This window comes from Penicillium verhagenii (assembly GCF_028828195.1).
Source record: "Penicillium verhagenii strain IBT 33310 chromosome Unknown utg000013l_segment0_segment0, whole genome shotgun sequence".
In the NCBI taxonomy this organism is placed as follows: domain Eukaryota; kingdom Fungi; phylum Ascomycota; class Eurotiomycetes; order Eurotiales; family Aspergillaceae; genus Penicillium; species Penicillium verhagenii.
In genome coordinates this window covers 1,092,064-1,108,458 of record NW_026643177.1, presented here as the reverse complement: position 1 = coordinate 1,108,458, position 16,395 = coordinate 1,092,064, and the positions used below count along the sequence as shown (strand labels likewise).

Below are 16,395 nucleotides of genomic sequence, written 5' to 3'. Positions count from 1 at the left end.
ATCAATTGACGCCCGCCATCCGACTTAATTGCTTTTATTGTATGTACATTAAGCTATGTCGAACAGCTACAAAACGTGGAAAATTTAAGCGTATCAGTGATATAGATCAATTGATCAGCTGGTTTGATCAATTAGGAGATAAATCGGCGCTCAGTCTCCACCATTCCTCTAGACTTCCACACTGCCATTGGCCCTGGCCCCTGGGTACAACAGCCGGCATACATAGATGATAGAAGTATTCAACTGAGTCTGCACCTTAACAGCCTCAAGCCTACTCGCTGTCGGCAGTCCTTGGGCTTCGGTAATTCCGGCAAAAGCTCCTGCACCCAGCGTATCGCCGCTGAACTCAAGCTCAATATTCCAAGCAACCACAAATGCAGTGCTGTGCGACGGGGATCCCGCATACTGCGACGGAACCGCCCTGTTCTCGCCAGGTACCCGTGCAGACTCTCGGGACCGCGCTGCGAAGCTGCTGGCTGTTTCTTTGCTGGCATTTGTCGACTCGGCCTGCGACTGCGAGACCCTAGCTGAGATGCGGGTCCAGGGCGAGGGCTTGGTGCAGCTGCCCTTTGTGGGGAAGAAAAAGGCCGGGGTTGTGCAGCAGCTCTTGCTCGTCGATTGTCTTTCCGTCGGCATCCAGTGCACTTGGGCCCGAGAATGCTCTGGATATCTTTTCCTGTATCATTTATTTGGGATCTTGGATATCCGTCTCCAAGCTGGTATGCTACACGCCTCTGCAGGAAGATGGTTGCTTGATTCCTCTTTCGTGGCGTTGCCCGTGATACCGTCAGTGTGTCTGTTAGACTCAGTCTGGTATTTCTCGTCGGCAGGCTTAGGGAACTTTATTGCGTCCTGGTATTTGTCTCGGATGACCTCCAGATGGGGGCCCAGGGATTTGTCCTGGTTCATAGGGATTTAGCCTGAGACTGGTTTCGTGACTGGAATGAGGCAGTCCAAAGCGGTAAGGTAGCAATAGCCTCACGCCTGGGTGATAGAAGACGCGGTGGCCATGGCGTTGAGCGCCTTTTGAGCCATCTCATCCGTATATTCACCCATCTTGAAGGCCTCAATGAACAAAAACGATTAGGCAAGATGGCCTAGAGAGCAAAGCGTATGACCGGGGAATTTTCGGGCTGGCACTTTGACTTCAACATTTGAAGTCACTGCTCCTTAATAATGGGGGCAGCGGAGCATATCTCCCTTCGCAACTGGAATCTGGGAGCATTATACCCGAGCTGAATGACGTTCTTGTTTTTCGGCTTCTCCGAAGTGAACATGGCCACCTGGACAGTTTGATTCCTGAGACAGCGGGACTCCTTGGAAAGTGAGTACGTACTGCGGGATTTGAACAGTAAGTTTAAGCGTTGGTTGATGGATTTTAAGGTAGGAGCTGGCAGAAGGGAGCCAAGAAATTCCAGCCGGGGTCGCCGGCTTGCTTAGCCGCTCATGCACCCCGCTGCAACATCAGTGAAAATAGCAACACTTGACAAATTGAATCTGTCAAGTGTTAGTTAAAAATACTACGGCTGACCGAGTATTTTCCGGTGGCACAACACTATTGACTTTTTTTGGGGGGCAAAGGGGGGACTGCACATGGGTGGAACCGCCATTGAAGAAAGCAGCGTTTCGGGCCGAGCCTGGCTACCTAAGCCGAGGGCGGCCCCACCCTTGAGAGTCAAGATTTGAGTAAACCATCAATTTGCCCCTGTATCAACATTTGATTTTGAACATATGATTGACGTTGTTAGTCCCTGTGATGGAACTGTGAGTTCAAATAGTGATAGGCATTTCAAGGCCATAGTTGATAATAACATTTCTGTCATCATCCACTGATAGCTACGGACTAGGAACAACATTGAAGTTTGGGCATTGTGCTAGAAGACCTAGGCAGTTTCTTCAGTTCATTGAGAGTGGAGAAAAGCCAGTAAGCTCAATTTCTTACGATGTTGCTTTACAACTTATGGTTTTTGCCAGCTGTCGCTTTGTTTTACCCTATAAAAGATGCTCAAAGTTAGGGGTTTCTTAACTTCTTACACACCGGTGACCTTCTGCCCATTCAATCTGAAGCTTATTATACTACTTGGGGGAGGATATTGTCATCTTGAATTACACATCTATGAACTCTCGCCTGTCAGAGGCTCCACCCCGTTTTGACCCACATTTGGCCACTCTCGAGTCTCGGAGTGACCGATTGGATGCCAAGTTGGATATCATTTATATTCCAAATCTCATGAGTGGATACAATTTTAGACCTAGATCTTCAAATGGAATGCTCATTTAAAAGTCAAGGTTGTTGATTTAGTCTTGACCTTGGAGGACCACCTCAATCATGGATCTATAATTGACCGGGCGAACTCAGGCGGCAGCCTAAATTGATCAATCGCAACTTCACTGCAGACAAATATAAGCTGAACAGTGAGATTAGATTTCTTATATTTGTTCTTTTTTCATACATCGATCTGGTGTTACATAACTGGAATTTCCGATGGAAGCCGCTGCGTGGATTGAAGTGGGCAGCTTCAAAGATGGATTTTTCTGGACGCACCAGGGATTACCTGCCCAATACGTCCGAGTGAAATCCCTGGATTTGCTATATTTCCCGTCCTTTCTGTTGAAGAATCAAGACAATGAAAAAGCGGAGCTATTTGTGGAGAGGACTCTGTTCGAACGGCTGGCCAAGAAGAACAAGAATCTAAACGACAAAGTTTTCAAGATGACAATTGTGCTTGGAGGGTAAGAAAGCTCCAATCGAAGCATTCATTGAGGATGAATGGGTCCGAGGCTAACATTGGATATTTCTAGAAACGGCCTCCCATATTACGACAAGCGCGCTGGACGCTCCTATGAGACCTGGTCAGGAGCACGAGGTGGCTTAAAATTAGGACTCAGGCTCCCATGGGCTGGAGTGTATGCCCGATCCATCGAAAAGAAAAAGGATCCCAAAGTGATATCCGATATCCTCTTTGCCCGCGCCGAAGATCCTAAATACCGGCTATGGTTCAAGCGTCGGACCTCCCAGATAGATTCAAGAGAATTCTCAGCACTTGTCGACAAGGTTAGCCCCATGGTACATTCCATGCTGTATGGAGGAAGAAACGGAGATCCACTCGACAAAAGCGAGTATGTTCTGGTATGGAACGCCTGCTGTTCTTCAACTGTCCTTCCTTTCTTCCAATTGCTAAGTAGACACATGTGCAGCTTTCGGAAAATCCACTGGGTCTTTTCGAGACATGGATTCGCAAAAAGGATTACCTCAAATACTTGACCCTTTATCCGGACGTCAATTATCCACTCCTGGAGGAAGTTGAGAGATCAAGGGAAGAATTTCTCCCAATACTTGGAATGGGCATATTCAAAGCATACGAGAAGGCTACGCATAATTACAACGGCAGATTGGAAAGACTTGCTCATCTGACGCACGAATTCACTTCTAACAGTACTTTGCACCCAGCGCACCAAGTACTGTTGAGCAAGTCTTTATCGGAGAAAAATCCAGCAGCACAAGCTAAGCCTCTCGTTGATGAGAATAAACTCATGAGGGGATTCTCGGCCAGATCTGTAAGGGGAGAAAGCTCTTCCGTATGGTGAAGAAGACTAATTTTCCCATTTAGGTTGGAGACATTTTGGGGTTGGCGGAGGAAGTGCCAATGGAGGTAATCTTTTTCTTGTTTCGATCCATTACGATTATTTGGTATACTGATCAAGGACACGCAGTGGATGCATATGGCCGCCTTCTCCTACGGTGGCTTGGAGCCTTATATTTGCTCAGATGAGGAACTGGAGACCGACGAGAGCGAGGAAGAGGCTGAGGACGACCATGTCAATCTTACGCTTGCGAACGTCAAAGAAGGAACCGAGCTGCAACAGCCAGCCCAAGCACCGCTGAACTTCTGTCTTGGCACCAGTGAGTGCAACACGCACATACTGCGATGGGAGACAGCATGGAAGAAGCTCTTTCAACGAGAGTCAGGCGTGCGACAAAATAAGATGAATACTACAAAGATGGTTGAGGGGAGCCTAACCATCTGCAACAATAGCCATCTCAAGGTTTTTGAGCCACGTAAAGGGGACAGCACAAACTTCATATCGAAACCCTTTGAGGAACACAAGGAGCTTTCCGAGATATGGAAAACACTCAGCTTCCTCATCTTCGCGATGGAGTACAGAGTGGAAATGAAAGACGGGTCGGTCCTCTTGCAAACTGAGGACTCAGAGGGAAATTTTACCCAGACAGCCGAGTTCTATCCCTTCCAGCGTCAATTGACCACACGTGCAGAGTGCAAGATGGATGACCTTGTCTTGAACACCATCGTCAACAAGGCGAAAGTACAGAAGGGTAAAAAAAAGTTGCACCTTTTGTAAGACATATAAGAAGATTATAAACCAGCAAGGTTTCCTGACAGGCCACGTATATCACAAAAAAAGAGAAAGTATAGGATCTCTACTAAGCGTTTATGATTTTTCTGCTGGTTAGTTCGAAGCTCTACCGAGGTCCAGAGCTCAGGGGGTAGTTGAGGATTCAGGGTCTGAATTAATAGCAATATTCTCTGGGAAGTCAATGGGCGACACAAAATTCATGTTTAGATCGACGTGGAAAAGGAAGACGAGTAATAACGAAGATTCAAAGGCCCAACTAGTAAATTGTTAAGGGCAAGACGTTTCTGGATCTGATCCCTGTTTAGTGACAAAAACGTCACACACCGCCGACGATCAACACGTGAGCGATAAACCGTATCGCACCCCAAATTCCCCTGTTGAAGAGCGCGCTTCCAGAAAGCTTCCTCCTTGCGCAATAAATGGCGACGCCCGGAATTCCTGCTGGAGAAAATCTTTGACCCTTGCATTTCCCGCTCCCCGATTCTCCACGCCACACCCCCCGCATGACAGCTGCGATGGCCATCTCTAATAAACAAGACCCAATTGTACTGGTGATTGATTTCCACCATGCACGGTGAGTCCCCACAGTCTATCGATCTGCCTAGCTCTTTTGACTTGGCATAAGCATTTCGAACAGGGATCAACGGGTACTAATTTATGTCTGCGCGATCTACAGGGGTCCGGAAATCGAACACTGTATCGGCGATGAGGGGACAGACCCAGCTGCCGACAACGACTGGTCATTACTACCGTTCATGGCACTCTCTGACGGTGCGCATCTGTACGAAACCCTTATAAAAAGCTACCTCCTGGATAGGAGCCGAAATTCCAGCCTTCTCGCGCTCGCTTCCCCCTGGCATTCATATTCCACCCCTCCACAACAGCCCCGCACCACTCCTTTTTGCGTCATTGAACAGATGAAGCTGATGCTCTATCGAATGCCTATCTTAGATCAACGGAGGAATTCTCATATTTCACATTGCGCCGCAAGGAAACTCCCGAAACACCGGCAACCTCCCTCTTCGGCATTGCCTGCTCGCGCCAGCTCGATGCCAAGCTCTTGATTAATCGCCCTCCTGAAGTGACTCGATCGACAGTGCAGAAGGCTGTGGTGGTGGTAACGGATAGCCCGCAGAGAGTGGGTCAATTGCGGGAAAAACTCTCTGTGGTGACCTCGGCATGGTTTGCGCAACGGTATGTTGGACATCGCAGTAAGAGGTGGTTCTGCGGAAAGCGAACAAATGCTGATGATCGTTTGAATATACAGAGACTTTTCAGATGTTGATATCTTGAGGGTAAGAATCAGAAAAAAAAACCCGCAACATTGAACGTAAGGCTTACAAAGACGATCTAGAAATTCCGAGAAGGCCTGGTCATCAGTTTATCCAATGATGCGTCCAAGGACCAGAACCTAGGTGAGTATTTCCAATCGCTATCTATCTGAAACTTTACTTACCAAATTTAAGGTCTTTCTTTACGAGAAATGATCCATGAGTTCAAATATCAGACCTTGGTGCTCTTCAAGGGACTACTATTGCAGCCCAAGGTAGGCAGATCAATCGATCATTGCTTTTGTAAGCAAAGAAATGTGCTGACCCCCACAGATGCTATTCTTCGGCACTCGATGTGAACGTCTATGCATGATTCAATTCTCTCTTATTTCTTTAATACCTGGCTTGATCAACAGTCTGCAAGATTGTGCAGATCCAGCATTTGACAGCTATACACAGAGCGTTGAGAAGCCGACCTCGCTCAAGACAAGTGACCGAGGCTCTTGTACGTTGCCATTTTTACAATTGTTTGAACTCACAACTAATAAGAAATCAGTATTGGCCTACATGGGCTTACCACTGCAGATTTTCGGAAAGGTACTTATGCGAACCTTGTTTCTTAGTTGCCGAATCTGATTTTCTAACTCTTTTCATAGGGAAGTATGTTTGGGCCATATACCCCTCTACAGCAACTGGATTTGCTGGCCGACGATGGTACAAAGTCGTATGTCGTAGGATCAACAAATTCCTTGCTCCTCCAACAAAAAGATCGCTATAGCGACATTTTAATCAACGTGAGCATTTCCAATCTGGCAAAGAGTTTTAAAAAAACCCCCCGCTAACCGAATTTTGTTACGGAAATATCAGCTTGACGAGGACAGCATTAATATCTCGTCCCCGACTCTTCAAAGGGCCTTGGTTCTGTCTGTGGCTGACAGGCGTTGGATTGACGTACTCACCCAGATTGTCAACGAAACCTGGGATGATGCCCACCCATCCCGTCCTAAGACACTAGGCTTTATGGGATCGGAGGAGTTCATTCGCCTCCAGTTCGAAGAGTATCTTCTTGCCTTGCTATCCAGCATGAAATACCACGAGGAGCTCGTATCGCACTCTTCAGGCGACTCGCCACACCGAAGCAGAACGCAGCTGCAGAACTTTAACATTGAAGGCGACCCTGCCCTTGACTTCAACGCAGAGTTTTTAGCCCAATGGCAAAAAACTTCCAATTACGCCCTTTTCTCGCGTCTCACCTCTGATGCACTTTTATTCTCAATTACCGAGCCACGGCACCCAAGTGCTGGCGGGCTGACCATGGATGATATCCAACGTCGTTTGTCTCAGCAGGTAGCCGACCTCCATCTGGATGAGCGAGTGCGCGAGGGCCGCGAGGCACTCGGCCGTCAATTTGCCACAGGGCAAAAGAAAGTCAGCGCAGCATTTAATGGCTTTTGGTCGGACATTGAATCCATGCGTGAAGCTCAAAGAAAGCGCAACGAGGAAAAGGCCGCCGCTCAATCGCAGCGTTCCTCTATTGACACCACGCTCTCTCCACCAGCAACTTCGCAGTCGTCTCCCGCCGAGTCTTCTGGAGGTTGGCTCCCTCCCCGCCAAAGACCTTCTATCGATGTCGCCCAAGCACAAGCTACAGTGAGCGTCGCCGGTCAAAAAGCTGGTGCATACTTCAGTTCGTGGGGCTCCTGGGCCAGCGAAAAGCGTAAAGAGTGGCAAGACAAACGCAGTTCATCCCCAAGTCCGAACCCACCCCAACCTTCAACTCCCCCAGTCATCGCTTCTAGCCCCTCCACCCCGAAGCTGCAGATCGTGACTGAAACCCCCGAGTCGGACCGTGGTCGTCGCCGCTCCATGCAGCAGCAGCGCCCCAATGCCAGTGAAGATGCCTCGGAAGGCCTCAGCCGCAGTGGCAGCCGCCGAAAGAGATGGAGCAACATCCTCCTACGCCGCGAGAGCGGAGAATTCAAGCGTGAAGAGGGCTCCGATGGTAACGATCAACCTTACCCCAAATCCCCCCTGTCACAGGGGTTCCCAGCCTATGAGCCCGAATCCCAGCATCATGATTCAGAAGTCCTCTTTTCGCAGAATGAAAACAAGAAGCCAACTTACGAGGCAGTTCTTGGCGAAGACGATGGGTTCAGCGCTGTGCCTCTCACTCCCTCAGATGGACTTCGAGTCAATCTGAACCCGAAGGAGAACACTGCCCAGAAAACATATGATACCAATGAGGAAGACTACATTACTGCTCTGCCTGTCAAGGAAGAAAAGTGATTAAATTCAATGACTGTTCCGACGACAGAGCTTCATCTACATATCTTAATCGTCCTGTCTTATCTCGTCTATACTCTATTTCACCCCTTTTCTCAATCCCAAACGTCATATTCCAGCGGCATACCCATCTCATTTGAAAGCTCGAACCCCGTTTTGTTCTACCTTTGTTGTGAATACTCGTTTGAATTCTTCTTTCTTCTTTCCGCAATCTGTAAATTATACCCCCTTTGGGAATTTCTTGGATTCCGTCCAGGCTGATACTTCGGATGATGATGTGTGCTGTTAGAACAGAATATGTATATGAAATGGATAATAGCATTTGTTGGCAGTGCATTGTCGTTTTGGTGTAACGAATTCCAGACAAGATTCCATGGCTATCTGTGTATGTGCCTGTGATCTCCAGGACTTCATGTGCATCTGTTCCATTTCCGACTAGATGTAGTATATACAGTCCCAAGCAGGCAATTGCAAATCACTGACCTATGTGCTCTAAAGTTGAGAAGAATGTCTTCCTCTTGGGTCAACTGGTTCTTATGTAGTCACGGTAACCTTGCAACTGATTCCAATGCTTGTCTTCCAATTTTCTGGAGTCAACCTAAGTTTGGAGTAAATATTTTGAAATGGAAATTTGACAGTACTCGTAGTACGCCTAGGAGACCTGTTTGCTGCACGTATACGGCAATAGGTACCTACTAGATAAAGGGCGGATTCTCTATATCTGACGTACTATTGTCAGTTACTGACATCTATCTAGATCGACGGTCATAACTTGAAAAAAAACCAGGATTATCATTGGTCTGCTCGTCTCAACGCTATGATGAATGATGAACCATATAATAAGATAAAACAGACAATGCGTCGATCTTGTGGCCTAAGCTTCCAAAAAATCGTAAGCAAAACCCCAAACCATTCCAGCCACTGTTCTGATTCACGTCCTAATCCGGAAACAAAGCCCGAAGACAGGGAATGGGTGAGATAGGTTCATGAGTTAAACAGGCGAAGGAAGGAGAAGATGCCAGGGTAAATGGGAGGAGGAGATTTGTGTAGAAGGGGAATGGCGAAGTATGAAGAGTTGATTAAGCAATGTAAGAAACTTCGTCTCCGTCTAGTCGTTCGATGTAGTCCTTTTCCATGAGAGCCTCGATGTTTTTCTTGATGTCGGAAATCTTGGGCGGGAAACGGGATTTGACCTGCTGGATGACTTCCTGTACGAGTTGTACGTGCTTCATCTTCTTGCGAGATTTCATGACGCGAACGATGGCAGACTGTTCAGACGATTAGAGTGGGGGAAAAAGTAAATGGAAATGGGATGACATACTTGGAGCAGCAGCTTCCGATCCTCCTCGATCGTCTTGTGTGTGTCCTCCGATTCTACCTTTTGTTCGGACTTAATCTGAACGTTGAGATTGATCTTAACCTTCTTGTTTTTGAAATTGGTGTTCAAGGTGTAGGTAGTTGTAGGTTCAGGTTTGGCGCCATCAGGGCCCGCCAGTAGCACCTTCGCCTTTATGAAAATAGCAAGATTAGGGTCAAGGATGTCAGGAGCCAGGGTAGTGGCTTCCTGGATTTGCGAATACGAGAGAGCGTCACTCTCGTTAAACAACAGGAGAATACCCATCTGGAAGGCTGATACTTGGAACGTGTAAGGCACCTTGGAGTTCTTGATATAGTTGGCCTTGACCTCACCCTTGCACAACTGCCACAGCCATGTCAACTTGCGGCCGTTGTGCTTATCAAAGTAAAACTTCTGGAACCGATCAGCGGATTTGGTAACCTCCGGAGGCGCAGAGAAAGTAGTGCTTGGTGGATTCAGAGGCCACATTCCAGTTCCCAAGACCTGGAAATGTGCGTCCACCATTCTCCTGCGGTCATCATCATCCAAGACCTTTTCTTGGTAGACCTTGTAATTGGCATTAAGATCTTTGGAAATCTGGATGTCCTGGAACATGCGCTGCAACTTATTGGTGTATTCAAATCCACAAGCCTCCTTTAGCTTGCTGATCATACTAGTTTCTGCATCATCAGAGACCGAGCTGACATGCACCAGACGTTTCGCCAGCATTTTGGAGTAGAACTTTTGGAACACGTCCTTATCCTCGATGTACTTGAAAACCGTCATGACCTGAACGAGCATCTCTTCAAGCTCGGACTCCTCAGCAGACTTAGTACCTTTCTTGAGCAATGAGTCGGTATACTTGGCCAGCAATTCAGGAGACTTGGTTGAAGTTGACTTGCAAATACAGTTACGATTGACAAACTCCCGACAGGCGTTATCAAGCGAACGAACAAACTCGGATTCACCGTTAAAGGCCTCGTCAACGAGATTGTGGTATCGTGTGTGAACTTGGAGCAGAGCATCGACGTACAGCTTAGGCTCAAAGCTTTCGCCGTCCGATGCAACCTTTTCGACAGCATCCATTCCAGCTTTCCTCACGTGATTTTCAAAAATGGAACGTAATGGATCCAACCCCTCCTTGATGCGTGACAGGAGGCGGTACATGCGAGCAAGGTCATCCTGTCGTTCATTATCGAGCAGAATCTGGAATTCATCGCGAAGAAGATTGGAATGAGCAGTGACAAGAACATCCAGACACGTTTCGGTGAGGCTTTTGGTCACATCCGAGTGTAAGTAGAGACCCACTCGAGCTTTCTCCTCCTCAAGCCGAGCCTCAGCCTTCTTCATGTATTCCACAACGCTGTTCTCTGCCACGAATTGCCGCGACTCGTTCTCGTAATACTTCTTCGTCGCGTCAATGAACGGCCGCTGGAAATAATGCCGGTAGACCTCGAGTGTGGACTTTTTGCTGTCGTTTTCGTCGAGACCCAATGATACAAAAGAATCAACGATGCTCTTGATCTGTGATTGTTCGATCGTTTCACCGTTTCGCTGCTTCTCGATCAAATTTAGCACTGCGTCCATCACCTTCGCATGCAGATTCTCGAAGAAATCGTCCTTCCATTTGACAAGATGTAAGGTGTAGACATCATAAACATTCTTCTTTCCTTCGTCGATTTCACGCTTCACCCAGTGCCGGTTGAGATAGCTGAAGAGATGGTTGACATATTTGGCGGCGGTCGTGTAGCGAGTCCATTCGCGGATGTAGAATGCTAGTAGTGCTTCATCGGCGTGAGAGAGTGATTTTTCGAGCACATCACTGAGATGGCGTGAGAGGTATTCGCCTAGTAGCTTGTAAAGTTCCTCGCCGAGTAGATGAGCTTTTCGAAGCCAATAAGGCATTAGCGAAAGTCGAGGGGTATTGTTGAGCCGTTCTTGGGCCAGACCATCCAGCGATCTTGTGGGGAAGAGGGACAAACCTCCACGGTGAGCTTGAAGACCTTGGTTACTCGCAACGGCTTTTTGTGATGTGCAAAAGTTGTGGACGGCTCTAAGTGATAGGTAAGTACAGGCTAGGACACGAAGAGTTCAGAGAAAGAAACAAACGTGTAAAGAGCCATGTACTATGGAGTCGTCAGCAAATGGCCATATGAGGGTCCGGCGATGAGATATAAACCACAGGACAAACTCAACTCCCACTTACATGTTTCATATCAACACCCTCCTCCAGCTTGTGCATCACATTGTTGATACCCGACTCTAAGAACGACCAACTGAACCATCGTTAGCGCTGAGAAATTTGAGCTTTCCTGCGATATGTAGGTGTTCCACAACTCACGTTGACTCGAGATCGTCCTTATGGGGCGTTTGTGGCATCATCGGCGGCATGGTGTCAAGGGGCGGGAGCGAGTAGAGAGTTCTAATAAAACGCGCTTGATCTTGTTTACGAATTTTGGACCATCAGCAAAGAGCTCCAGAAAACTGACTTGAACTCAACAGAGTTATACACGAAGAAACATACAGGACGATCACCCCTCAGAGACCAGAGATAGCGCCACAAATGGCGAGTTGACGCGGTGAGATTATGAGACAGAGGATAGGTGTGTTTTGTGGCAACGAGATAACTGACCCCGTTGGATTTGGGGAGGGGGAGTGCAGAACGAGGCCACCCAGGATTCAAAAACCAAGCAGACGAACAACAGGGTGAAGAAGGTCAGGCAGAAGATGTGGCGGAGAGAGTGATGAGGCTGAGAGGAAGAGCATCCCCACGGTTGTTTGGGGAAGGCGGTGACTGAAGTTAGTGGGAGGCCTGGTCTATCGATACCGACGACGATGGACTTCTTCCACGCTACTACGCCATTAATAATTATATTGAAAAGCGAATTTCTCTAAAACTTTCATGTCGTGAAAGAGCATGTAATTTTCTCTAATTTGTCATTTATTCGAATACATTTGATAATATTTGTTATAAACCGAAAGATTTGCCAGTGCGGGGAGCGTGGGCCATAGATCCATTTCCATCGGTAGGATCGAATTGAACCCTTGACCAGCGATGTAGGCATGGGTATTTTCCATCGTATGATTTCGAAAGGAAAAGCCCAAAGTCAAGGTTTTGTCTCAAATGCCACCTGAATTCCGCCAATGTTGAGAGTGGCCAACTTGATCCGTGACGTCATGCGTGTCATCAAGCTCACCTTGTTGCCCCAATGCATATTAAACCATCACAAAGCATGCCATCAACTGAGAACAATATGACCTTTAACCCAACTTCAAAGATTCAGTTTACTTACCGCCAAATTCCATCATGGCACTTTATTCCTAATACATCAATCCAACATAAACCACTGATTATATACCATGGTGCGTTCAACGCCACACCCGTCGATCTCGAGCGGCGCCTTCAGGTGTCGTGAAGCCACATTGGATTTACACAATGTACAGCCAGACTCATTTCCACTCCACTACCCATGAGGTACTAGGCATCGTTGCCGGACGAGCACGACTGTGCTTCGGCGGCGAGGGGAACCCTGAAAGATTCGAGCCAATAGTGCAGAGTGGGGATCTGATAATTGTGCCCGCAGGAGTCGGACATCGATTGTTGACCGACGAAGGAGATGAACCATTTCTAATGGTTGGCTCTTATCCACACAACAAAGAGTGGGATATGTGTTATGGGCGAGCTGATGAAACGGGAAAAGTCCATGACATTCAAAAGTTGACATGGTTTGATCGAGATCCGCTTTACGGAGACGATGGCTCTGCTGTGAACATCTAGTTCTCTCTGCGCCTTAGATCAATGCTCGTCAAGGCGTGACTGAAACGTGCCCACACCCTGTTTCGAGTAAAAAGATTTCAGATCCAAGCGAAAGCGGTTTCAGTGTCTCACCCTCTCAACAAGTCTATCACAAACAAAGTCAATTAGTTCAAAGATTCCTACATGTGGTGGGTGGTACTGTACCTCAGAACACTGATTGCAAATGTCATTAACCAAGCGACCAGGGCAACCAGCAAGACGGACGCAAGGGCCTTTTGCCGCACGCAAATTCGATCATTACGAGGGTCGATCGCTTGATTAATCTCAGCTTCGGTACAAGCTCCGGTCACCTCGGACAGAGAATTGAACGCCAAACTGAGATTAGCTGAATCGAACACAATGAAAAACAAATCCAGGAGGATAAGACGTGTTTTAGCTGAGGGAGATCGCAGGCCCAATGGCTTCGCAGTATACTCATCAAATGTTATATAAATGAGATACACCAAAGCCACAGCATCAACAATGATCGCCATCAGTGCGGAGGCGCCTTGGCGGTTATGGACCTGGTCGGACAAGTGTTGAATTATCCCACCCAAGATCAAGGCTGCAAGTGAGAAACACCAGACGGTCAACCGTAGAATGAGTGGTGCAATCGGACTCCTCAAAAAGAAGTTATGGAAGCGCTTGAACCAAATTTCTCGTCTGGGGGTGCTGTTGTGTAAGGGAAACTCTGGGCTGTCACCTTCCAACAAATTGCCTCGCCATGGTTCTAATAGATTTCCCATATTATCGTTCATCCATTCCGCAGTGACCTCTTTGTACTCCTCGCCATATTCTCGCGGATACTGGATGGTGCGAGAGAATGTTTTCCAGCGAGACTCTCGACGAGGGGACATCGACATGCCGTCTTCAAGTTGACCCTCATGGGAGTATTCGGACCTAGATTTAGGGTGGGGAGCATGGTTGTGCTGGGCGACAAATGCATCGTTGGGTTGGGATGGTAGTAGGTGATCTGTAGCAGCAGCTTCGTCTTTTTCTTCTTGGATTTCCTCGACCGACCGGATCCAGGCTAGAAAGAAAAGAAAAACCTTGTCAGTGATCAAATAGAGATAAAAAATGCTAGAGGTCAGCATATATTCTCGTACCAGGCAGAGCACGCAAAGTATTATTCTGAAATCGAGCGAATTCCTCGGATAGCTGGGTATTGGGAGTATGCGTTGCCGTGGCTGGGGAATTGGAGGTACTGGTGCGGAGATTGCTGGCGTGGGTATCTATGTTCAAAGGCTTTGGATCTGCAGTAGATGAAGTGGTAACCACAGGAACATTCTCGGGCAGCTTCTCATTGAAGATTTGGCCGGTGGTCTCAGCTTTGGAGTCATGCGCATCCATGATAGGCGACAAGAGGCTGGGCACTGGCACTCGGAGATGGGCGGAAGTTGATCAGCTCAATGATCGCATTACCTGCCTATAGGTGACTCGAGAACAAGCGCTCGCCAATTGTCCCTTGTAAGAAGAATGAAGCAGAAAACAAAGAGAGATGGAGGTGGGCCAGAAACAAAAAAACAAGGTTGGAAGGGAGATTGTTGATCGGCCAAGAATCGACCGAGATCCAACACCGAGTTCGCGCGCGTAATGACGTCTCCCCCCTGCCTGATTTCCTCGGCGAGCCGCGAGATCCTGTCCCACTTCACATCTCACTTGCAAAAAGCTTCCAAGCTTCACAGTGGTCGCATAAATTGTTCCAAATGAAAAATCCATCCTTCATCATACCATACTAAACGACCCTCTCCTTTACTACCGCCTTTGAGATACCCGTCTACTTTTTTTTTCCCTCTTGGAGATTACACAAATCCACTCTCGCAGCCATGCGTCTCTTTTTGATTCCCATCTCGACTCGCCGAGCTTTAATATACTCTCGTCCATTGCGGAAAGACATTCCAAAAGAGCTGTCCATCCTCGATCGCGTCACGACAAAGGCAGCTCAGACATGGGCCCAATGGGAAGAAGCTGAAGGGGGTTGGAAGAAACGCCTGGTGACTTGGGGCAATTCAGTTCAGCAACGTATTCCATTTGAAGAATGGGGGCTTAAGAGTATTCCCTCATTAAATTCTCAAAAGCGGATTGATGAGGCACATGGAACGAAAAAAATCGATGTACTATACCCAGGAAACTCGCTCCGCTTGGAAAAGATACCCGCTCTGCTACGGACCATAGCCACGGAACGTCAGGAGTTTCACCGGAAAAAGATGCGATGGAGTTTTGGAATCGCGCCAATCACAGCACCTCTAGGGCTGATTCCAGTGTAAGATCTTCCCTGTCCTACTGTCTGTAATCGTCCAACTGTTGACCTGTTCCTCCAGAGTTCCAAATATCCCTTTCTTTTACCTGGTTTACCGTGGCTGGTCCCACTGGCGAGGTAATTACTTATCATTGGTCTCAGATATTATGTGGAAAGCTAACTAATGACTTATTTTTAGCATTGAATGGTTCCCAGCACCTTGAGTTCCTTGTGGAAAAGAACCTCCTAAATCCCATCTCCCTCCCCGACCTGGAGCGGCTATATGCCAAACGTGCATCATATGCACTTGATGATACCCCACACGATACCCCTGCCGAGGAGATGGTTGAGGACATTGAGAAAAGTGACGAGAGAATTCTCCTGAAGATGTCCGATGCCAAGAAGCTCGCAACCATCTTGGATGCGCCAGACCTTGCACTGGAGGCTGAGCGAGCCATCGTCCAAGTCACCGCACAGCTTCAAGCCCGTGCAGATGAAGCGAAATCGAAAGCACGAGAATCCAACTCGGAGGATAAAAAGAACCTTTAAATGAGGACCGACAACTGCATGTCGTGGAATTACGTAGATAGTTGATAGAATCTTCACTTCACCTGATATGTCTAAAAACCTACTCAATGTACCATATTTTACTACTGTTTCACCAAACCAATACTACACCAGTGCATCACAACAGGAAGCCGTTACTCGATCTAACTTCTCTGTTTTCAAGTTCACTACCACTACTAGTAGGTGCCAATTTATTTACCCCGGATGGTGCTTATCTAATCTCTCTTCTACCCCCAAAGTGTTCGGTCTTGTATCCACACTTAGACAAATGCTCCCTTCAACTATAGCGTATGACGGTGCCCGAGATACAGAATAACCAGCCAAGTATACAACCTAACTTGTGCGCATGCTTGGTCAATCGAAATTCCTAGAATGCAACCTGCCCCTCCTATTGGACGCCGCTCGCATCGAAAGTCCAGAGCAGGCTGTTTTTCTTGCAAAAGAAGGAAGGTCAAGGTAAACTCCTCACCACAATCTATCATGTCACAAACAAAAAAGACCTAAATTGTTCAAAAGTGCGATGAGT

At 47.5% G+C, this 16,395-nt stretch overlaps 7 protein-coding genes across 7 annotated transcripts; 4 read left to right on the top strand and 3 right to left on the bottom strand.

Annotated features, from left to right (window-relative positions):
* Positions 1-168: 168 nt before the first annotated feature.
* N7466_011662 (uncharacterized protein) lies at positions 169-636 on the bottom strand (the record flags this gene model as incomplete). The annotated part of the gene is made up of 1 exon (XM_057171051.1): positions 169-636. The coding sequence occupies one exon, from the start codon at positions 634-636 to the stop codon at positions 169-171; it is 468 nt and encodes a 155-aa protein (XP_057015772.1).
* Positions 637-3,723: 3,087 nt separating this feature from the next.
* On the top strand, positions 3,724-4,362 carry N7466_011661 (uncharacterized protein; the record flags this gene model as incomplete). The annotated part of the gene is made up of 1 exon (XM_057171050.1): positions 3,724-4,362. The coding sequence occupies one exon, from the start codon at positions 3,724-3,726 to the stop codon at positions 4,360-4,362; it is 639 nt and encodes a 212-aa protein (XP_057015771.1).
* A 518-nt stretch (positions 4,363-4,880) lies between these two features.
* On the top strand, positions 4,881-7,934 carry N7466_011660 (uncharacterized protein; the record flags this gene model as incomplete). The annotated part of the gene is made up of 10 exons (XM_057171049.1): positions 4,881-4,951; positions 5,054-5,158; positions 5,329-5,571; positions 5,645-5,672; positions 5,732-5,792; positions 5,844-5,923; positions 5,982-6,153; positions 6,205-6,245; positions 6,305-6,372; positions 6,587-7,934. 10 exons carry the CDS (start codon positions 4,881-4,883, stop codon positions 7,932-7,934), a joined length of 2,217 nt encoding a protein of 738 aa, XP_057015770.1.
* A 1,076-nt stretch (positions 7,935-9,010) lies between these two features.
* Positions 9,011-11,658, bottom strand: culA (cullin culA; the record flags this gene model as incomplete). The annotated part of the gene is made up of 5 exons (XM_057171048.1): positions 9,011-9,199; positions 9,253-11,320; positions 11,377-11,393; positions 11,474-11,543; positions 11,609-11,658. The coding sequence occupies 5 exons, from the start codon at positions 11,656-11,658 to the stop codon at positions 9,011-9,013; spliced, it is 2,394 nt and encodes a 797-aa protein (XP_057015769.1).
* Positions 11,659-12,703: 1,045 nt separating this feature from the next.
* On the top strand, positions 12,704-13,045 carry N7466_011658 (cupin domain-containing protein; the record flags this gene model as incomplete). The annotated part of the gene is made up of 1 exon (XM_057171047.1): positions 12,704-13,045. One exon carries the CDS (start codon positions 12,704-12,706, stop codon positions 13,043-13,045), a length of 342 nt encoding a protein of 113 aa, XP_057015768.1.
* A 158-nt stretch (positions 13,046-13,203) lies between these two features.
* On the bottom strand, positions 13,204-14,413 carry N7466_011657 (phospholipase D regulator; the record flags this gene model as incomplete). The annotated part of the gene is made up of 2 exons (XM_057171046.1): positions 13,204-14,093; positions 14,170-14,413. 2 exons carry the CDS (start codon positions 14,411-14,413, stop codon positions 13,204-13,206), a joined length of 1,134 nt encoding a protein of 377 aa, XP_057015767.1.
* Positions 14,414-14,889: 476 nt separating this feature from the next.
* Positions 14,890-15,851, top strand: N7466_011656 (mitochondrial K+-H+ exchange-related family protein; the record flags this gene model as incomplete). The annotated part of the gene is made up of 3 exons (XM_057171045.1): positions 14,890-15,326; positions 15,385-15,440; positions 15,502-15,851. The coding sequence occupies 3 exons, from the start codon at positions 14,890-14,892 to the stop codon at positions 15,849-15,851; spliced, it is 843 nt and encodes a 280-aa protein (XP_057015766.1).
* Between the last annotated feature and the right edge of the window lie 544 nt (positions 15,852-16,395).